The sequence below is a fragment of the Mytilus californianus genome, unplaced genomic scaffold, assembly GCF_021869535.1.
Source record: "Mytilus californianus isolate M0D057914Y unplaced genomic scaffold, xbMytCali1.0.p SCAF_3, whole genome shotgun sequence".
NCBI classification, from domain to species: Eukaryota; Metazoa; Mollusca; class Bivalvia; order Mytilida; family Mytilidae; genus Mytilus; species Mytilus californianus.
In genome coordinates this window covers 126,700,913-126,725,057 of record NW_026262679.1, presented here as the reverse complement: position 1 = coordinate 126,725,057, position 24,145 = coordinate 126,700,913, and the positions used below count along the sequence as shown (strand labels likewise).

The window sequence follows — 24,145 nt, the reverse complement described above, 5'->3', positions numbered from 1 at the left end:
TATGCTCTTTTTAAGATAAATTTTACCACAAATCTATATACTGTTAGATTCTTATTTTAGATCTGAAGGAAAAAAATCTGCTAGGATGACAATACATGTTAATTTTATTGTTTACTGTCCTTAGCGACCAAATATAAACATCTTGACACTAAGATATGATTCAGCCTTAAATTTTTACTCCATTAGCTTCACCCCGTTGTAACCAAAGATTGCGCTTTATATAATAGCCTCAGAATATATCGCTTTATATAATAAGTTAAATAAACATTTTTAGTAGAATTTGATGTTATAATTTGGCATGAATTAAATCTAAAGTTGCCACTTCTGTTAGAAATTTATACCCTATTTGAGAATTTAAAAACTAAGGCTTGGTATGCTATTTACATCAAAATTGACCTATAAGTTCTTTCAAATACCTAAATATTGTACAATATTTCCCCTTTAGAGGTAATTTTACGATTTTAAACAGAAAAAAGGGAAACATTTTAGAAATTTAACCAAAAAATGAGACAGATTTGAGATTTTACAGTTTGATCAAGATTTTTGTTTGAAATCACTTTTTGTAGCGTTCCAATGTCAACTGCTAACCTTCATAAAATCTCTATTACTGAAGCAATTTTAAAAAATAAGGTATCATTTTAATCATTACAACTAGCAGAACCCAGAAAAGGGTATTAAAAGTTGAAACGGGGAAAAAATTTCATATTAAGGTAGCACTCCACAGTTAGGTGTGTAGTTTCGCATTTTGGCCCCTGTGGATTTTTCAAATATGAGAGCTAGTGTGCAATAAAATTCATTTTCGGATAGCTGAAGATTAATATAGCCTTCATAGTGGGTTTATAGGAACATCTAGGTTGTTTAATGTATGTATTGTAGGCTGTTTTCTGTATGGCAGCCCGTATTTTCATATCCATACCAGACATCGGTCCGGCAATTATTGCATTTTTTTTTTCTAACTTTTTGTCGCACGAACGTTGCCATGTCAACTGCTAACCTTCATAAAATCTCTATTACTGAACCAATTTTAAAAAATAAGGTACCATTTTAATCGTTACAACTAGCAGAACCCAGAAAAGGGTATTAAAAGTTGAAACAAAAGGAAAACATTTCATAATAAGGTAGCACTCCAGAGTTAGAAAATAAAATTAAAATTGAACCATAAAATGTTTAATCATCTTCTATTCCTGGCTTTCTAATACATTAAGCCAACTGTTTGTGTCATACATGTGCATATGTATGTTATCAGTATCTCCCATAGATTTAATTTTCAAAAGTTAAAATAGTGAAAAATAATTCCTTTTTTTGTGTATCCATGGCAACATTCTGCATTTATTTATCATAAAATATTGCAAAAGGGGCATGAAAATGTCACATATTCCCCCAAATTTGGTTTAAACTAGAACTTCAATTCCTATGAGTGATACCTTTTCTGAAACTGTTAACATTAATCTACCAAATGATCAAATAAAAATTTGGTGTCTTTCGCCTCATTTTTTCGTAAGATTTAATCACGAAGTTCGTGCGACAAAAAGTTAGAAAAAAAACAATGCAATAATTGCCGGACCGATGTCTGGTATGGATATGAAAATACGGGCTGCCATACAGAAAACAGCCCATATTACATACATTAAACAATCTAGATGTTCCTATAAACCCACTATGAAGGCTATATTAAACTTCAGCTATTCAAAAATGAATTTTATTGCACACTAGCTCTCGTATTTGAAAAATCCACAGGGGCCAAAATGCGAAACTACACACCTAACTGTGGAGTGCTACCTAATGTTTTTTAAAGTCTTGACAAGATTGTGATAAAATTTAGTAATACATGTAGTATTAATCTCAGTTTGAAGTATCAATATTGTAATTACGTTAAACAACGAAAATACTGTTGACTGCTTTGTATGTGTTATAATCACTCTTTCCTAGACTGCTTTGTATGTGTTACAATCACTCTTTCTTAGGCTGCTTTGTATGTGTTACAATCACTCTTTCCTAGACTACTTAGTATGTGTTACAATCACTCTTTCCTAGACTGCTTTGTATGTGTTACAATCACTCTTTCCTAGACTGTTTTGTATGTGTTACAATCACTCTTTCCTAGACTACTTTGTGTGTGTTACAATCACTCTTTCCTAGACTGCTTTGTATGTGTTACAATCACTCTTTCTTAAACTGCTTTGTATGTGTTACAATCACTCTTTCTTAAACTGCTTTGTATGTGTTACAATCACTCTTTCCTGGACTACTTTGTATGTGTTACAATCACTCTTTCCTAGACTGCTTTGTATGTGTTACAATCACTCTTTCCTAGACTGCTTTGTATGTGTTACAATCACCCTTTCCTAGAGAATTTAATTTGTTTTTCAGTCTTGTTGGCGAGTTAGTAGAATGGTTTTGTATAAAAATACGTTCGAAGTTTTATACGATTATCAAAGATCCATTCATGCATACCTTAAAGAAGGAATCTAATATTTTTTTTACCGGCGACCTTTCTACTGCATTAAAATGTGCATTAAGAAAAAAACGTAAGGATTGTTGACTTTACGACATTCTTTCACGTTCGTATAAGACGGTAGATAAAATCTGTTCCATCTACAAAATTCATGACGTGTCAATCTTGGACAAAGTTAAGGTTTCCCGTAACAACATGGCCACATAAATCATATTATAACCTCGAATTAACTAAAAGTGTTGTTTGGGTACTAGCACAATCAAAAAGTATATTTCTCCACGATATTTATGAGATTTCTTTTTTCCGGGTGTTCTTTTGATGTTGGCTTGTTGGCTTGTTGTCTCATTGACTTATACTTTACGTCTCTAAGTATGCATTGAAACAATTTTCTATTAACATAATGAAGTAGTGTCACAAATTATTTGTGAAGATTGTTAAAAGGTGAAAGACCTACAGACATTTAACAAAACAATATTTGGACACCATTCCCGTGGAAAATTATATAAGAATATACGATAAGGGTACAGTTAGACAAAAACTACGCAGTCTTGCTTGGCTATCTACAATGACGGGACATAATTACCTTGTGTGGACAGAAATCCGTTAATAGTAAAGGAATTCTGGTGTCCGTTAGTAGTAAAGGAATTCTGGTGTAGGTAACTCTTTATGGTGTTATCAACATAAAGTGAAATGCATTCAGAAAAAAGCTGCTGGTAAAAAGCAACTAATATAAATTATTCACAGATAAGAAAATTAAAACTAGATGTTTAGTGATCTAAAAATTAGTCTCAATTAAAGCAAACTTACCCCTTTGACCTGGATAGATGATTGATGTGGTTTTTTGTATTGGCTGAGGTGTATTGGGATTATTTTGTACCATTTAATCAGATATGAAAACATTCCCGGATAGTCGTCTGCATGAGGAGGCGGTATCCAGGATACATTAACAGAACAAGATGATGTATTATCGGAATTCAATATGAGGTCACCTGTCACATTTCTAGGTTCGTCTGGACCTTGAACAAAAAAAAAAGACATGCGCAGAACAATGCTGAAGTGACAAACAAGTCGACAAAGAATAGAGAGAATACTAAGGATTTTACATGAAACTCTCTAAAACAGTTCAGTTCTTTCCTTCTCAAATAATTTTGCTCATGTAGACCAATCAAATATTACTGAATGATTTCGTTCGAAATAGGTGAATATTTGTTCACTTTTAATGTTTGAGAGTCCAGCAGCATATTAGCACTTATTGAGAATAAAAATGGATCGCCTAAAGTAACTATACCGGAGAGTTCAACACCAAACCTTTTTCTACTGCATCACAATGAAAAACGGTAAATGTCCAGAGAATAAAACCAATACCACAAAGGTACAAAATAACTAAAAGGATTTGAGCAACAACAAAAATCAAACTTAAGTCTTTGTTGGCGTATTTTTCAAGCGCTCCGAAAAAATTCTGTGTATCTGGTTCATATGCAAAATTTGCTAATTTTTAGTCAAAACGAATGAGTTAAAATCATCGGTAAATGTTTAGTCAAAACGAATGAGTTAAAATCATCGGTAAATGAACATTTAAAAATCTTTTTAATCTTTTGTATAAGGGTTGACAACTAGCGAAAACAATTTTTATAAAAGTTTCTAGTAGGCTTCATAATGAAATACGTTGAAAACGTGACATGAACAAACATCTCAGAATTAACCCTTAACTGCCGAACGTACTTAAAAGATAACAGATAGCAGTTGCTAAATATATTTTTCTTTCCTTTTTAATAAATACATACCACACAGATGATAGTTATAATTCGTAGCTTGCAGACAATCAGCAGTGATGAACCATGTTACTATCTCCGCACTTCCGGCGGTAAAATCTGAATTGGGATAACTGCTCATATGTAAGGTATAATTACTTCCAAAGTGCAAATTATTAATCCAGTATTTTGAAATTGGAGGTGCCTGAAGTAAAATAAAAACTGTTTTGTATCATCAAAGATGGCATGTTTTCTTTTAAAAAAAACCTACTGAACGTACAAGTGTTTTTCTTTTTTTTTGTTTTCCCTTTAAGTAAAATACCAGTAAAGAATTTGCCTGGAATTACTTGCCTTTTGAAGATGTTTTGTAGGACATAGTACAGCCTTTAACAATAAGCAAAGCCTATACCGTATAATAACCTATAAAAGGCTCCGAAATGACAAAATGTATAACAATTCAAACGAGAAAACTAACGGCCTGAATTATGCTCAAATCTATAAACGTAAACAAATGACAGACAGCTACCGATGACAATCACTGCTTGAATTACAGGCTCTTGGCTTAAGAGAGGCACATAAATATACAATATTAGGTCATGTCAGAAAAATATAAACTTTTTTGTATGAGGCAGAGAAACTGGGGAAGGGAGAGGTTTTACCGAGCCCCTCCCCAGTATTGTGCCGAATACAAAAAAGTTTATATTTTTCTGACATTGACCTAATATTGTTTTAATACTGCAACTTAAATTAATACATTGATAGGTATTTGAATTGTAGAGAAAATTTCAAACTGATTTTCATCCCTAAATGAACCCCTGATAGTGGAAAAAGTGTGGAAACTGACATTGCACAAAACATAGCTTTGTTACTATATTTAGGAAATAAACATAGCTAGTTGCAGTATAAAGAATTTTAATAGAGTCTGTTTTCCTAGTGAATATGTGATGATTATTGATATGTTCCCTTTTTATAATTATTGGCAGAAGATTACTACAAGAAACGATAACGTATATTAGTATCACTAATAAAATCAAAATTAGAGATCGATAGATAAAATACATATATGAGTAAACAATGCAGTTTACCATCAGTTGATATCTTTTGTGTTCAGAGTTCTGTGGATTGTTTGTCATTAAGTGGAGTGTGTAAAAGCACGGAGGATCTGAAATATAAACATGTACCAGATGCATAAATATATGGTTAAATGAATAACATATATAAATATTTAACTTTTTTCAAATCTATGATTATTTTATTATTTTTTTTTTAATTGATAAATTCTTAACAAAAGAATGAATAATGCTATTATTATTCTACTCTTATTGCTATAAATCGTAAGTGTTTCCATGACAGAAATAAACTTAGTCAATTGAACAATGTTCATAATGTTTAAAAATCTATCATCACCCAGAAAAGCGCTTCTCACGCAAGAAATTATTAAACGTGTTGTTTTCAATTTTTTACATCACTGGGTCGATACCTCTGCTGGTGGACTATCAGTCCCCGAGGGTATCATCAGCTCAGTAGTCAGCACTTCGGTACTGACATGATTTAACAAACCTTACTAAAATTGTCCGTTTATAAATTTTAAAATTATTAAGAAACTAAGGTTTCAACTCCCTCAGGCAAAGTTGGCTTTAGATGAATTTGGCTATTTATTTTAGGTATCATCAGCTCAGTAGTCAGTACTTCGGTACTGACATGATTTAACAAACTTTACTAAAATTGTCCGTTTATAAATTTTGAAATTATTAAGAAACTAAGGTTTCAACTCCCTCAGGCAAAGTTGGCTTTAGATGAATTTGGCTATTTATTTTAGGTATTTTTTTACATATAGCTCTTCAACGGTTTCGGTACTTATACATCTTCGGATTTCAAATGTTTGGCTTTGAGCGTTCCTGATTAAGGTAAATCCAGAAAAGCGCTTCGGACGCAAGAAATTATTAAACGTGTTGTTTTCAATTTTTCAACATACTAAACGGCAAGTAATCCTTTACGACCATTTCGGCTATAGCTATTGTTATGTTTACTTTCGTGGCAGAATTGATTTTCTCGGCGAATTTACGAAACTGTGAAGTGAAGATTGTTTCACTGGAGATTCTGCAGGGCATCAGCCGGATGTTTAAGCCTAATATGATTAATCATATGTGTTGTACCACTACAACATGTTAACTACGTATCACAAAGAGTGCATTTTACAGTATGATCATTTAAAATAAATCCATACGGCTGATTTCGGTGAGGCATTTGTAACGTACTGAATTTAAATGTAAGACGTGAGAGGTTAACTGTATTTACGTTGTTAATAGATATTTATTAGTATTACGAAAGGGATATTTCAAAGGGTACTAAAGTGAGGGGGAAATGTCTTAAGATTTTTAAAAGGCAAACGAGTATCCGAGTACTTGAGTATTCGTTGGCATCCCTAACACAAATAGTTTAATAAATTACTTAGAATAAGCCTTAGAATGAAAAACTTTATTAATTTGGTTAAATGTTTTTTCTGTGTAGTCTACACACCTGATCCTGCCCAGTTTTGTTTTGTGAGATTAAATTTATTAAACCGCCTTCAAAACTTGGCTTGTGAGTTATATCCATTCCTTCATACCTTGACGTGTGAGTTGTGTCCCCTCATATTTACTTTGACTTGTGAGTTATTTTCCCTCCTTGATACCTTAACTTGTGAGTTATTTTCCCTCCTTAATACCTTGACTTGTGAGTTTTTTCCCCTCCTTAATACTTTGAACTGTGAGTTATTTCCCCCCTATTTTATACATTGGCTTGTGAGTTATAACCCCTCCTTTATATTTTAACTTGTGAGTTATTTCCCCTCCTTTGTACCTTGACCTGTGAGATATTTCCCATCCTTTATATCTTGACTTATGAGTTATGTCCCCTCCTCTATACCTTGAATTGTGAGTTATTTCCCATCTTTTATATCTTGACTTGTGAGTTATTTCCCATTCTTTATACTTTGACTTGTGAGTTACTTCCCATCCTTTTATACTTTTACTTGTGAGTTACTTCCCAACCTTTATACCTTGACTTGTGAGTTAATTCCCAATCTTTATACCCGACTTGTGAATTATTACCCCTCCTTTTATACTTTTACTTGTGAGTTACTTCCCATCCTTTATACATTGGCTTGTGAGTTATTACCCCTCCTTTTATACCATTAATTGTGAGATATTTAGTGAATTTCGGTATATTACCTTTATATTTTTTAGTAATAGTAAACAATTAATATAAGGACATGATTTACCTTTCGTAGAATTCCATTGTAATAAAGCACTTATCATTCCATTGTGGACTCTTTGTTCGCCAATCTGAACTTCCGATGGACTCTTAACAGTGCCAGTTGCTGTTGAAGAAAATGTTGAGACCAATATAACATTTATATAAATAAATATAATAAATACATTAATTTAAAGATCATTTGCTTTTTTATGTTAACGATATTCCTTGAAGTGACGTTCAGTATTTTAAATTGGCAAAGTATGAACAAATGAAACAGAACATACCACATTATATCAATAGTTATTAAAACCTATATAATAAAACTAATGCAAATAAAAGTAAAGGTATTTAAATGTATAGAACAGTTATAGAGTAGGGGGTTTACTTCCTATGTAAAGAGTAACATCATGTGCAGCCCAAAATTTTGTTTTTTTAATTAGCTGAGTTCAACATGTGACTGGTGCTATGAAGTGGATTTTCACCAGGACTTTTGTAAGAAATTCCATCAAATATCATACTTCGTCACAAAACAAGAACCGGCTACGTGTCATGTCCAGTTCGAAGTTTGGAATAAGTCGAGTTATTTTTAAGTTGAATTGAAAAGATATTTTCTATTTAGTAATAATTGCTGTTAGATTTTTACTGTCCGCTTTAAACATTAATTTCTTTTAATATGCTTCCTCTCAAGTATAATATCGATCTGTTTACAAAATATGGCAATTTTTCTGGTACGCCAGATACGTCGCCATTTAATGCTTGCTTGTGACAAACATTGCAGGATGCGAGACATACAGATGGTAATCCGGCGGTGACGACGGCGTCAACTGTTAGAATAAAGCTTTTAACAAAGTTTTTTTATGAAAAAGAATAACAAAAAAATTGTATGAAAAAATCAACAAAATGTTTATAGGAATAAAACAACTAAACTATTTGGATACAAAGTACTAAGAAACGATGCCTAAATTATAATTCAAATTGAACAAAAAACTGCCCCGACACCGAAGGCAAAGTGTTAACCGCGAATTATCATGATAGAGATAAAAGTAATGGTCTTCAAAACAACTCCATGACAGCACCATTACAGTGATAAAAATAATGGTGTACAAAACCAACACTAGCGAACTGAAAGATGGATTATGCGACTGCATTAAAATCGCAAGACAAAAATATCATCTCTATATGGGATGTAATTAATTATAATTAATTACACTTCCGTTCCAATTCCAACTCAAAAGTCAATCTAAGTAAAAATTTACTGGGAAAACAAAAACTATATAACTTATAAAAAAGAAATTAAACCAATAAAATTTAAGCCGACTCTTAGATATAAGAAGCTTTATTTAATTAGTTATAATCTTTGTTCAAATCAAACTTGTACCTAAACTTATAGTTAAACTAATTCAACTTTCACGGTTTCATAGATAGATAGATGTTAGATGGATTAAAATAAAGCAGACAATGTTGATATTGTTACTGGATTCAATACCAGACTATGCAATGAGTTGAATCTGGTTTCGAATACCAAAAATAATAAAAAGAAAATAATAACTCTACACGATAAATCGTGCGCTTTACCCATGAGATACACTTTTAAAGAAATTCATTTTTGATAAGTTATCATTACTCCTGTTTAGTTTGTGTTACACAAGCTTTATTTCTCGTACGTTTTTTGTCTATAATATCGATGAGGTGTTTGTTTGTGCATCTTTTTCTTTGATTTAGATTTCAATCTCTGAGTGACTGTGTGTTTAATCTCTGAGTGATTGTGTTTTATCTCTGAGTGACTGTGTGTTTAATCCCTGAGTGACTGTGTGTTTAATCTCTGAGTGACTGTGTGTTTAATCTCTGAGTGATTGTGTTTTATCTCTGAGTGACTGTGTGTTTAATCCCTGAGTGACTGTGTGTTTAATCTCTGAGTGACTGTGCGTTTAATCTCTGAGTGACTGTGTTTTTAATCTCTGAGTGATTGTGTTTTATCTCTGAGTGACTGTGTGTTTAATCCCTGAGTGACTGTGTGTTTAATCTCTGAGTGACTGTGTGTTTAATCTCTGAGTGACTGTGTGTTTAATCTCGGAGTGACTGTGTGTTTAATCTCTGAGTGACTGTTTGTTTAATCTTTGAGTGACTGTGTGTTTAATCTCTGAGTGACTGTGTTTAATCTCTGAGTGATTGTGTTTTATCTCTGAGTGACTGTGTGTTTAATCCCTGAGTGACTGTGTGTTTAATCTCTGAGTGACTGTATGTTTAATCTCTGAGTGACTGTGTGTTTAATCTCTGGGTGACTGTGTGTTTATTCTCAGAGTGACTGTGTGTTTAATCTCTGAGTGACTGTGTGTTTAATCTCTGATAACTGTGTGTTTATGGGACGGTTAATGATAGTCAACCGATTGTATATATTATATACTGATAACTAGTACTACAGGATTTTAACTAACTTATTAAGCAATTTGGTTAATTTATAAGAATTTTCTCTGAAGGCATTTTGGATTATTTTAGCTGACTTTGTCTATTTAGGTCATACCATCAAACGTTTCATGCTTTGTTACATTCATAGGGTATTTTTTTTATTCTAAATGTTCAGTTAAAATTATAATTAAACTACAGCTTCTAGTATAAGATTAAAAGTAATGGGACTTATTATACCTACATTATAAAACTCTACACCAAATGTTAAATCGTGCACTTTACCCATGAGAAACAAATAAGAAATTCGAGATTCGTAATTCAAGATTCTAAATATAAAATTTTATTTCTAAAGTAGAAAATTAGACGAATGATATTTGTCTTGAGTGCCAACCACCGCCTCTGCAAGATTGTTATTCAAGTGACACGAACATGTTTATTAATGAATCTCTAAATACTTTTGCCAATGAAACAATCAATAGGACAAAAAGTGCAAATGAAAGTAAATATTATTCATCTTCTTTGAATTCAGGAGCCGGTTTCGAAGCTTTCTTAGGACTAGGACATGTCTTACCGTATACGGAAAATAGTAGTCCTGAGTCAGTTTATCATACACAAATTAGACTTAGGTAAGGTCTCAAAATTTGTCCTAATTATAGTAAAAGATGACAGAATGAGTAGAAATTATCAAATATAGAAAAATATGCAATTTCAAGTCATTAATACTTAGTAGACACTATGTGTTGTCGTTATAAATTGACGTTCTTGTTAAGTATAATTTTGAAGAAAGTAAAACACAAATTGATACATTAATGAGTTATGCATTAAGTGCATTCGATTTGATTCTTAGACATAACCACGTGCGGAAAAAGTGTTGTGTAATTGGAAAATGAATTATTATGTTATCCGTTTACTAAATTATAAAGTCAGTGAAATTAGCAGTTTGAATCTAGAAGAGTATAACAATGTTTTGGAGAAACCACAAAAGGTGAGAAAGAACTTGTGTATTTCCTATATTCGACGTTTTTTTTTTTGTTTTTGTTTTTTTTCATTTTACCTCACTGGTACCTTTACAAAGTAACTCGCTATATATTCAGTTCGAATATCTTTTAAAACATGATCACGACAGAAAATATGATAAAACTTATTTCCAACAGATTGTTTACAGACTTTGCATAATCTTTCAACTTTTCGTAAACCACTCCAACATCACATTTCATTGAGAAATTTAGATTATTGGTTCTCAGATAAAGAAAAAATATATAAAGCTTCTACTAAGGAGGTTTATTCGCAAAAAAAAAAACGATTTTCTAATCTAAACTTTATCTTAAATTTTAAATAGTATTTCCCTAATGAAGAATAAGTTACATCTGAAAGCTATTTTTTTTTTGCAATCCCTGTTGTACAACGATTTCAAAACAATCAGGATTTACATATTCTTGATTATACCCTGTCACTAAAACCTGTTTCATCAAATATAGATTAGATATAATCGACCAAGAGAATATCTTAATTACCGTTTCCATACAACTTGAACATTACATATTTACCAGAAAATTTCACTGCTTTTCATATTAGTTTGTTTCATTATTCAGTACGAATAGGTTAACTTCACATCGATAATTTCTGCTAGCTTAAAATAGCAAGGAAATCGGTACCAATATATCTCTTTGTATACAAAATATGACTTTACCACCACCATAAGAGAATATCAACCCATGTCCAACTCAAAACTTGTCAAATTCAACAAAAAGACCGCAAGTCCGCCAACATTAAGTAAAAAACAAACAGCCGCAATACTTTCGGACAGTTATCGTCATTGGCCAAAAAGGAAAGCTACGTCACAAAACCAAATAAAAAAATCATAATGTGGGGGTGTAAAAGCGATGCAAAAAGCAAAAAAAGGGATATCGACGGTCTTACTACATACAACATTATAGATATGTATCACACGAAAATGAGGCTTCTCCAATCATCGTTAAATACTATCGTAAATTCATAAAACAGAAGAAAAAAGTTTGAAGATTGTGGGGTACCCATACTAGAAACCCCCAGAATACTCTCGGTGGAATAAAGACAAACAGCATGAAACATCAGACGACTTCATAACTCAAGTCAAAGAAGTTTTGCAGATCAAGTCATACATCTAAACAACGAAGTGAAAGAAATAAACACAGGAATCAACCGTCATACGCCAAAATAACGAAGGATCAACAAATCCAAATACATAAAAGGATTTCCATTACAATTGGACCATACGATTCCGAGAAATAGTCCGGACAAAAAGTGTGGAATAATAATAATAATAAGAATAATAATAATAATAATAATAATTAAAAACCAATTGTTCAGAGAACAATTGAAGGTCTTTCCACATCAAAGAAGCTAGTTTCCTCAGACTGATGCGATAAATAAATGGTTTTGATCTGCTTTAAAGTGAACTAAAGGAGATAATGTGCTACTTCCGGTTAAGTGGATATTACTTCCAGTCTCATATGATAGCTTCTTTCACACTGATTCCAAAAATATCTAGTTTCTATATACTTTTGCCTGTAAACCCGGATATAATTGACCACTTCCGGTTTACAGAAAGTCACTTCTAGTCTTAAGTGATAAGTAAATGTATCTAAATTACAAAATATATGGATTCGGAGTACTTTTATATAAAAAAAGTGCAAAAATGGCTACTTCCGGTTTTCTCAAGGTCACTTCCGGTTGTCATTTTTCAAGGTCATATGTCACTTAACCTTTTGTACAAGGTCATATGGCTTTATAATGAACTTAGTTGAAGTAATAATCAAATAACCTTATATTAAGACATTTCAGGGGCACTAACTCCTATAAGATGCCATTAAATTGTATCAGACTTAATGTAACATATGTTCATTACATAAAAGCAGACATTTTGCACTTGTTCTTTTATATGTATCTTTCAAAGTGTAGGAGAAAATGCAAAAACAAGCAAAAGTCAACATTGAGAACTTGACCTTGACCTTTGACCTTGACCTCATTTTGTAAGTTAGGACCTAGGAGCCTCAAATAAAAAGATTCCAGGGTTATACGGTTAACGGTTGATGAGTTGAAAACACATACCGACAAATTTATTTTGTAAAGGTAGATAACTCCTATAAAATTTCATCGAATCGCTTCGATCCAAATTAGCCAAAAATTTCTAAGATAACCAACAATTTGTAAAAAGAATTTTGTCGATATCTTTTTTTGTTACGAAGGAGATGCACACAGATGATAAACAGTGAATAGGGAGATAACTCTTACAAAGAAAATGGTTCGGCTTAGCAGGGTGAAATTTAAAAGCGCATTAACTATACGATACAATATGAGAAATATCTACGCGACATATTGCGAAACAAACATTTATTGCAAGAACAAAATTTGGCGGAAAAAAAAAATAATAATAATAATCAGAACAAATACAATAGGTCTTTCCACAGAAAAGTGGAAAGACCTAATAATAATAAAAGAAAGAATCGAACAATAACAATATGTCACCCGACATTCGTCAGGGTGACATGATAAGAAAAGTGTCTACAGTTCTAGATGTCAGGTCAGGCTCCACCGCTCTAAACCAATATAGTAACACAAAAAACTACAATACTGATTGTTAGCTTCCTATACAACAATCAAATCAACGTTTCAATATTAAAAGCATGGGCACCACATCAACAATTTACTTCAACACTGATCAATAACATGTCATCAGCAGTAAGAAGACAACTTTCATATGCACCACGGAACCTCTTTATAATTATTAATATCAATTTTATTAGCAATCAAAGCTGGGCTTCAAAGTTATTATAAAACTACCTCTCCTAAGGTGGCGTGAATAAGACGTGGATACATCATAATTCGAAAGATATGTTAGTGTACATACACTCTAAGTATCTTCCTTTTGCAATAATATAAAAACATCTGACATGTCTACCCTACACAAATATCCCCATTCCAAACTAAAAGACAAATTGAAAGAATTGGTCCTGCTTTGTTTCACAAAAAAGAATGGCAAACGTAGATACACGTATCTTGGCTAAGGGAGGAATTAAAAAAGGCAACAGTAGTATACCGCAGTTCAAAAGTCATAAATCGATTGAGAGAAGACAAATCCGGGTTACAAACTTAAACCGACGGAAACAACGGAACAACAGAAACACTGAAATGCAACAAAAACAAACGCCAACATACATAGAAACGAACTATTTGATAATAACTGCCATATTCTTGACTTGGTACAGGACATTTTAAGAAAAAAAATGGTGGGTTGAACATGGTTTTATGGCTAGCCAAACCTCCCGCTTATATGGCAATTTTAAAAATACCGCTAAAATGACAAAAAATCAGCACAAACAAACGCAAGAACACTCAGCACAGAGAAAGGCACAAATAAAGAAGATAATAGTTGTTACAACATGTAAACCGCAGAATAACAACGAACATCTTCCATTAACGACAGCACAGAACATCACAAACAGTGACGTATTTTTGTAACGAATATATAAACTTGAAATTCATACAATTATTTTCACAATACTAGTCCAAACAATTATCATGACTATGACGGTATTGAAAGGCTATTTTAAATAAATGCGGTTTTTCAACAAACAATCGGCATTCCCATGGGAACAAACTGTGTTCCTCTTTTTGCCGACTTGTTCCTTTATTCACATGAGGCAGACTGCATATATGATCTTCTAAGGAAGAATTAAAGGAAGATAGCATAATCCTTTAACTTCACGTTCCTCTATCTAGATGATGTTCTCTTACTAAATAATTCAAAGTTTGGTGACTATGTTGAACGCATCTATCCCAACGAACTTGAAATAAAGGATACAACAGATACAGCCAAGTCTGTCTCATATCTGGACTTATGTGGTTCATAAGTGTTTATCATTTCTTATATAGATTAGACCGTTGGTTTTCCTGTTTGAATTGTTTTACACTAGTCATTTTGGGGTCCTTTATAGCTTGCTGTTTGGTGTGAGCCAATGCTCCGTTTTGAAGGCCGTACTTTGACCTATAATTGTTTACTTTTTACACATTGTGACTTGGATGGAGAGTTGTCTCATTGGCACTCATACCACATCTTCTTATTTATATTTACATCTAGAAATTGATGATGAGGGTCTGTTAAGAACGAAACTTAACAACAAAACACAAAACATTTCAGCTTCTTATTTGTGAACTTTCCATTTCTATGCAGTAGCAACATTCTAGCAGCACCTGCATATGGAGTATACATGTCCCAGTTGATACGATATTCCAAAGCTTGCATTTCCTATCATGATTTCTTTGATAGAGGGTTGTTGCTTGCAAAGAAGCCATTGAACCAAGAATTTGAATATCCCTCTGGCTATATATACGACTATTAACAACTTGAAAGAAAAAAAGTCCAAGGCTATGGTGTAAAGTATAAATATGCCATCCTGTCCACACTTCACAACTATGAACTAAACACTTCAAACTACAATGAACCACTTTCACATAACATCATGTTTGAATCAAACTCATTCAGCATATTTAGCCCACAAAAGACTAGTAATCCGAAAATCAAAACAACAAGCTGGAACAAAAACAAAACAACAGCAGAACACATCTAGAGAAACGAAACCTCAGAATGCTTACTGTTAACAACATAAGCATTAAATTTCAAAGCAGAAGTAAACTACAAATGTATGTCAAACCTGACATTATTTGTGGAACCGATTTGTAATAAGGAGAAAGCGTGGGAAAATCCCACCAAAGACGCAATTAAATCATGCGAAGTATTCCCAGAGGTTAATACATCATATAGAAATGACAAGATAACATGACACAACAAATACACACATTTCATTTTGACAGGACATTTTAACTATCCATATATATACAGTAAAAAAAACCATAGCAATGCATATTAAAATGATGTTAAGAGCATAATTTCAACATATTCAAATTAACGATCTATCAACACGAGAAAACAACCTCTTTCATATATAGTACTTACAACAAATCTAACATCAAAAAAAGAAGTCAAAAGACAGGTCGGGAAGCTGAATGAACACATATCAATGAAACCATACTAAAATGTTTTGAAAACAAATAACATCAAAGCATTCTGGAAACATATAAAAATAAAAAATGACGATATTGGAATTGGAATGTCCCCATTTATGAGGGGAAAAAAAAGCTGACTCAGCAATTAAAATCCTTTGTCACAACAGGCAAGTCCCAAACAATACCAGAAACAACAAAACTCATCCAGGACTCAACACATTAGTACTCCGATAGCGTGCAAGCCAAATAACATCAAGACTGACAAGGGGTATCCCAAAAAAATTAGTACTTAGATAGCGTGCTAGGCAAATATCACCAGGACTGAAAGGGATAGTATCCCAAACACATAAGCTCTCAGAGAGCGAACATGGAAAATAACACCAGGACGGACAGGGATGGTATCCCAAACACATAAGTACTCAGATAGTTTGCCAGGCAAATAACACAAGGACTGACAGGGATGGTATCCCAAACACATTATTACTCAGATAGCATTCTAGGCAAATAACATCAGGACTCACAGGTATGGTATCCCAAACACATTAGTACTCAGATAGCGTGCAAGGCAAATAAAACCAGGAATGACAGGGATGGTATCCCAAACACATTACCACTCATATAGCGTTCTAGGCAAATAACACCAGGACTGACAGGGATGGTATCCAAAACACATAAGTACTGAGATAGCGTGCAAGGCAAATACCACTAGGACTGACGGGGTGGTATCCCAAACACATTAGTACTTATATAGCGTTTTAGGCAAATGACACCAGGAATGACAGGGATGGCATCCCAAACACATTAGTACTCAGATAGCGTGCAAGGCAAATAACACCAGGACTGACAAGGATGGTATCCCAAACACATTAGTACTCAGATAGCGTTTTAGGCAAATAACACCAGGACTGACAAGGATGGTATTCCAAACACATAAGTTCTCAGATAGCGTGCTACGCAAATAACACCAGGACTGACAGGGACGGTATCCCAAACACATTAATACTCAGATAGCATGCTAGGCAAATAACACCAGGACTTACAGGGATGGTATCCCAAACACATTAGTACTCAGATAGCATGCTAGGCAAATAACACCAGGACTGACAGGGATGGTATCCCAAACACATCAGTTCTCAGATAACGTTTTAGGCAAATAACACCAGGACTGACAGGGATGGTATCCCAAACACATTATTACTCAGATAGCATTATAGGCAAATAACATCAGGACTGACAGGGATGGTATCCCAAACACATACGTACTCAGATAGCGTGCAAGGCAAATAAAACCAGGAATGACAGGGATGGTATCCCAAACACATTACCACTCATATAGCGTTCTAGGCAAATAACACCAGGACTGACAGGGATGGTATCCAAAACACATACGTACTGAGATAGCGTGCAAGGCAAATACCACTAGGACTGACGGGGTGGTATCCCAAACACATTAGTACTTATATAGCGTTTTAGGCAAATGACACAAGGAATGACAGGGATGGTATCCCAAACACATTAGTACTCAGATAGCGTGCAAGGCAAATTACACCAGGACTGACAAGGATGGTATCCCAAACACATTAGTACTCAGATAGCGTTTTAGGCAAATAACACCAGGACTGACAAGGATGGTATTCCAAACACATTAGTTCTCAGATAGCGTGCTACGCAAATAACACCAGGAATGACAGGGACGGTATCCCAAACACATTAATACTCAGATAGCATGCTAGGCAAATAACACCAGGACTGACAGGGATGGTATCCCAAACACATTAGTACTAAGATAGCGTTTTAGGCAAATAACACCAGGACTGACAGGGATGGTATCCCAAACACATCAGTTCTCAGATAGCGTGCTAGGCAAATAACACCAGAACTGACCAGGATGGTATCCCAAACACATTAGTACTCAGCTAGCTTGCCAGGCAAATAACACCAGGACTGACAGGGATGGTATCCCAAACACATTAGTACTCAGATAGCTTGCCAGGCAAATAACACCAGGACTGACAGGGATGGTATCCAAAACACATTAGTATTTAGATAGCGTTCTAGGCAAATACCACTAGGACTGACAGGGATGGTATCCAAAACACATTAGTACTCAGATAACCTGCATGGCAAATAACACTAGGACTGACAGGGATTTTAAAAATCTGTAGACACTGGAACTCTGCCACATGACTGGCTAAACGCAAACAAATTATACGTCTTCAATAAAGGAGATAAACATGCCGTCTACCAATATAAACCGGTATCTTTGACATCAGTACTATGCAAACTTCAAAAACACATAAGCACATAATGAAACATATAGGAAGTCATGGAGTGTTAAAATCACGAAATCATCGACTCAGATCTTGCAACTCATGCGAAACCCAGTTACTATTCACCTTGAAGGACTTCATGAAAGCATATGGTGCCACACTCAAACTGACATTGACCTCCTAGATTGCTTTTGATAATGTACCCAAGAAGAACCTATTATCAAAAATGGGCGAATAGGACCAAAAAACAAATGGTTAAATATGCTCTTGACAAAAAGAAACATGAAAGTTGTGGTAGAGGGAGAACAATGAAAAGAAATAACAGTAGACTTAGGCATTCCAAAAGTTACACTTAATAACAGTATTTTGATTATTACTCATCCTATGGCATATAAACTATTAATTGTTGACTGTCTACTATATAGAATAATAAAAACATCAAAATACCATGACGTTCTCCAAAAAGACCTTTTAAAAGAACCTAGAAGTTAGAGTAAACGACTGGGGAACACAGTTCAATGTAAAGCAGTCACTAGTCAGATATACAATGGAGTATGGAGCGATCGTATGGGACCTCTACGCAACTACAAACATTAAAACGCTAAAACGTTTACAGCGACTTACAGTAAGATTCATTACAGCAGACTACAATCCGAGAGGAGACGGAGGTATCAAATATTCTTGCCAAACTGAAACTACAATTACCTCAGACAAAACGTTCAAGCGAAAGGTTAAATTCAAAGTGGTTGAGGGTAATGTTACTGCTATAGAACCAAACGAATGTCTCAAGAAAGCACGTTCAAAGAGAACAATACTGCAAAGAAGTTAAAGAACTACCATTCAACAAATATTGTGGTGAAAACATGTAAAGCACAATACAAAGGCATTAATACAAGCAAAACATATTCGATCTTATTCTTGAGAAAACAGAGATGGATCGGAAAAATCTAAAAAAAAAACCCAAAAAAAACACTGCAGTACGTGTGTGTGCATCAAGCTTAAAAATTGTTTTACCACATCGTCAATAGATCGAAGACGCTCTCTCCGCTGTTGTCTTAAATCAAGTATTGGCATCAATAACATCTCATACAGAAAAAGAAAGACGGGTTTGTTTTTCTTTTTATCTGTATTCATATACGGTATCGCCTAAGTTCGCAATACACCATAAATGTACGCGTGCTTGTATTAATTCTTTAAATTTTCTTACAAAACTGTAAGCAAATGTTTTCTATACTATTTTCATTTTCAAACACCTATATCTCAGATCAATATGTCAATAATATATGGTACATTAGTGCATCAAATAGTATCAGTTGCAAATCTATATGTATATTAAAAAAGTCTTAACATAAATATCGAACTCCAAGCTAAATTCAAAAAGCGAGAAGTGCATAAAACCTGATAAAATCAACTGCTCGACTGTATCAACCAACGAAACGAATTAAAAATAACTGTCATATTCCTGACTTGGTACAGGCATTTTCTGAGGAAAATGGCGAGTTAAACTTGATTTTATTTTTGTTTTGTATTGGATGTAGTGGTTTTTTGTGCTTTTTCTTCAATTTTATTTCTCCCTTTATAAAAACTATCATTAAAGTTTGGGATGGTCCTAACCTTCTGATAAAGACTTTTGTTTTATTTCACCCAATGTGTTTGTTGTAATGTTCTATGATTCAATCTCTTGGTAATATTCATGCGTACATTTTAAAGTAATACAATAGATGTATTGTACGTATTTATATGAAAGATGAATAGAAATTTTCTTTGACTCTATGAATAATAGACAGGAGGTATACTCACTAAGAACAATTATTATTTGTACCGATGATATACTTGTTTACACGTCAATTCGTTTTAAATACGTAATTATGTTTTTGTATTGTTCTATGTCATAAAATAAATTTACAACTATTTATTTTATTTTATTTTATTTTAACAGCATTATTATTATTTTTATTATAATTATCATTATTATCATTACTATTAATATAACTTATCATAGCTGAAATAGTGTACAATAGCTCCGATTTACACTCTCAGAAAGGTCATAAGACAGTCCTAAAATTATTTTTATTTATGTCAAAAGTCATAGCTTCATTACCCCCCCCCCCCCCTTTTTCGCTTAATCTTAAGGCGCCTTCATTACACATACCACTGTTTGGAACATTTAATACTTTATTCAAGGTACTTGATGTCATAACACGAAAATATCTCTTTATGAATTGTTTGCATCCGAAGCGCCTGTAAGAGTTTACTTTCACCAGGAACGCTTAAAATCCCAAAAATGAAAGCCAAGGATGTATCAGTACCTATAAGCATACGGAGAGCTGTATGACATGAAGGTACATAAAAATAAATCCAAATCTTTTGCCTGAGGAATTTGGAACCTTGATTTCTTAATAATTTCTAAAGTTATTAACGGAGAGTTTAAAACAACATGTTTAAAATCATGTCAGTACCGAAGCACTGACTTTCGAATAATTCGGAATATTTCATGTTTCTTGTATTTTGCTTTTTGTATATTTTGATTTATCTGCATGTATCTTTAAGGCAGCATTAACTACGAATTCGACAAAAAATAAAATATAGTTTTGTTTAGTTTTCAAACCTTAATAAAAGTGGAATAAAGAAATACATTTTCGCTATTAGCAGTCAGATAAAATCAATTTCGACAAAAAAGATAAAAAAAAAAACATCACTGGTGTATTAATGACGTGGAAGTCAATAATTCAGCTCATTTAATTCCGTTTTCGTGCAATCTTCTTATTTGAACTTTAGAAGGGATGGTTGCGCATGTGTTCCTAGTGTGGCCGATTCATTAAGAAGAAAAGAATGTCAACATTGAAAAGTGGAACAAGGGAGTCCATTTTAGTGACTGATCTGGCCCACAACAAATCTTTTGTGTACAGGTAAAACCACAATCCTGTCCTCGTTTCCCCATCCCATGGCGTTGTCAGTTTATTTTCGACTTAGGAGTTTGAATGGTATCGTTCGCCCCTCTTTTACTCATTTTGTAAACCCATAACATGAAATAAAACAGACCTATAAAAACCGGCTGCACGCGCGTGCTATATATTCACATTTACATTTATGTTTATATCTGGTTATACGTTCGTCGGCAGACTTCGGAGGTCATCTCGAAGGATGATTAGATGGTGTCTTGTTTAAAATACTTAATGATACATTATAGCAAGCCCATGAAATGTAAATTGTTTCTTTTGGATTTTTTGTAATTTGAATATTCGTTTTAGTATGTTATGAATAAAATATGAGAATTTGGATCAAATCGATGAACATGAATTTGACAGCTAATGCTCGTTTAACAATTTCTGTTTGACGTACATAATTTTAAACCTGGTATCTATGATGAGTTTATTTACAGGTATTTAGTGTCACTCAGTATCATTTTTTCTCTTGAAGTTACATATGCGTATTCAGTGAAATGTCAAATCTTTACGTTGACTTTCTTTTAAGTAATTCAGTGTCGAAAGGTAACAAAACAAAAAATATGGAGACATAAATTTCCAAGGCGTAGTTAAAAAATCGACCTGAGATATAACTATTTATATACCTTCAGAAATGTATTTTCCCAACTCTCTGAGATTGTTATACAATACTCTATTGAATAAAACTCGGTATTAATAGGTTAAATATTGTTTTGTAAGAAAGTCAATTATATTGATGATGCCACAATGATGAACAAATACATTATGAAATGTAAAGTAGACGGGATAAAACAATTTAATTATATCGTTTAGTCTGACTAAATCTGTCAGAAATCTAATTGTGTTACATCACGAACTAACACTTGAACGGAATTTTTACATATTTTACGTGTAATGGAAGCAAAAGAGTCATAAATGTCTGGATGTATTGTGAAAAATATACTCCCTAGCAGACGATGCTTCATTATTACTTTTTATGGGAATTTATGGGAAGTTAACAATGGGATAATTGAAACCAATTCTATTGTCTTTATGTTTATTTCTCAACTGACTCATTTTCAAATTTTAAATGCAAGTCACGATATAAAGCAGACTTAGATTTTTCTTAGATATCCTCAATAGTAGGTTTTAAATATAACCAATGTACTTTTAATGAAAGCCACAGGCTTTTTGGAGAAGTCAGTTTAAGAGACTTTTTATTTAAACAATTTTTATTACAAAGCAAAATTTTTTTTTAACAGGGATGGTATCCCAAACAAATTAGTACTCAGATAGCTTGCAAGGCAAATAAAACCAGGACTGACAGGGGTGGTATCCCAAACACATTAGTACTCAGATAGCGTGCAAGGCAAATAACATCAAGACTGACAAAGGGTATCCCAAATAAATTAGTACTTAGATAGCGTGCTAGGCAAATATCACCAGGACTGACAGGGATAGTATCCCAAGCACATAAGTTCTCAGATAGCGTTCTAGGTTAAAAACACCAGGACTGACAGGGATGATATCCCAAACACATTACTAGTAGTACTCAGAGAGCGAACATGGAAAATAACACCAGGACGGACAGGGATGGTATCCCAAACACATAAGTACTCAGATAGTTTGCCTGGCAAATAACACCAGGACTGACAGGGATGGTATTCCAAACACATTAGTACTCAGATAGCGTTCTAGGCAAATAACATCAGGACTGACAGGTATGGTATCCCAAACACATTAGTACTCACATAGCGTGCTAGGCAAATAAAACCAGGAATGACAGGGATGGTATCCCAAACACATTACCACTCATATAGCGTTCTAGGCAAATAACACCAGGACTGACAGGGATGGTATCCAAAACACATAAGTACTGAGATAGCGTGCAAGGCAAATACCACCAGGACTGACGGGATGGTATCCCAAACACATAAGTACTCATATAGCGTTTTAGGCAAATGACACCAGGAATGACAGGGATGGTATCCCAAACACATTAGTACTCAGATAGCGTGCAAGGCAAATAACACCAGGACTGACAAGGATGGTATTCCAAACACATTAGTTCTCAGATAGCGTGCTAGGCAAATAACACCAGGACTGACAGGGACGGTATCCCAAACACATTAATACTCAAATAGCGTGCTAGGCAAATAACACCAAGACTGACAGGGATGGTTTCCCAAACACATCAGTACTAAGATAGCTTTTTAGGCAAATAACACCAGGACTGACAGGGATGGTATCCCAAACACATCAGTTCTCAGATAGCGTGCTAGGCAAATAACACCAGGACTGACAGGGATGGTATCCCAAACACATTAGTACTCAGAAAGCTTGCCAGGCAAATAACACCAAGACTGACAGGGATGGTATCCCAAACACATTAGTACTCAGATAGCTTGCCAGGCAAATAACACAAGGACTGACAGGGATGGTATCCAAAACACATTAGTACTCAGATTGTGTGCAAGGCAAATAACACTAGGACTGACAGGGATTTTAAAAATCTGTAGACACTGGAACTCTGCCACATGACTGGCTAAACGCAAACAAATTATACGTCTTCAATAAAGGAGATAAACATGCCGTCGACCAATATAAACCGGTATCTTTAACATCAGTACTATGCAAACTTCTAAAACACATAAGCACATAATGAAACATATATCTCAGATCAATATGTCAATATATGGTACATTAGTGCATCAAATAGTATCAGTTGCAAATCTATATGTATATTTAAAAAGTCTTAACATAAATACCGAACTCCAAGCTAAATTCAAAAAGCAAAAGCGAGAAGTGCATAAAACCTTATAAAATCAACTGCTCGACTTTATCAACCAACGGAACGAATTGAAAATAACTGTCATATTCCTGACTTGGTACAGGCATTTTCTGAGGAAAATGGCGAGTTAAACTTGATTTTATTTTTGTTTTGTATTGAATGTAGCGGTTTTTGTGCTTTTTCTTCAATTTTATTTCTCCCTTTATAAATACTATCATTAAAGTTTAGGATGGTCATAACCTTCTGATAAAGACTTTTGTTTTATT

At 33.8% G+C, this 24,145-nt stretch overlaps 1 protein-coding gene across 1 annotated transcript in view; it reads right to left on the bottom strand.

Annotated features, from left to right (window-relative positions):
• LOC127736121 (angiopoietin-1 receptor-like) overlaps positions 1 to 24,145 on the bottom strand; it is a 184,911-nt gene that overhangs the window by 42,888 nt on the left and 117,878 nt on the right. The window contains exons 8-11 of the mRNA XM_052246664.1: positions 7,469 to 7,567; positions 5,292 to 5,368; positions 4,240 to 4,411; positions 3,263 to 3,471 (exon numbers count right to left, since the gene is read on the bottom strand). Of these exons, the coding sequence (XP_052102624.1) occupies positions 3,263 to 3,471; positions 4,240 to 4,411; positions 5,292 to 5,368; positions 7,469 to 7,567 (557 nt within the window). The remainder of the gene's footprint in view (positions 1 to 3,262; positions 3,472 to 4,239; positions 4,412 to 5,291; positions 5,369 to 7,468; positions 7,568 to 24,145) is intronic.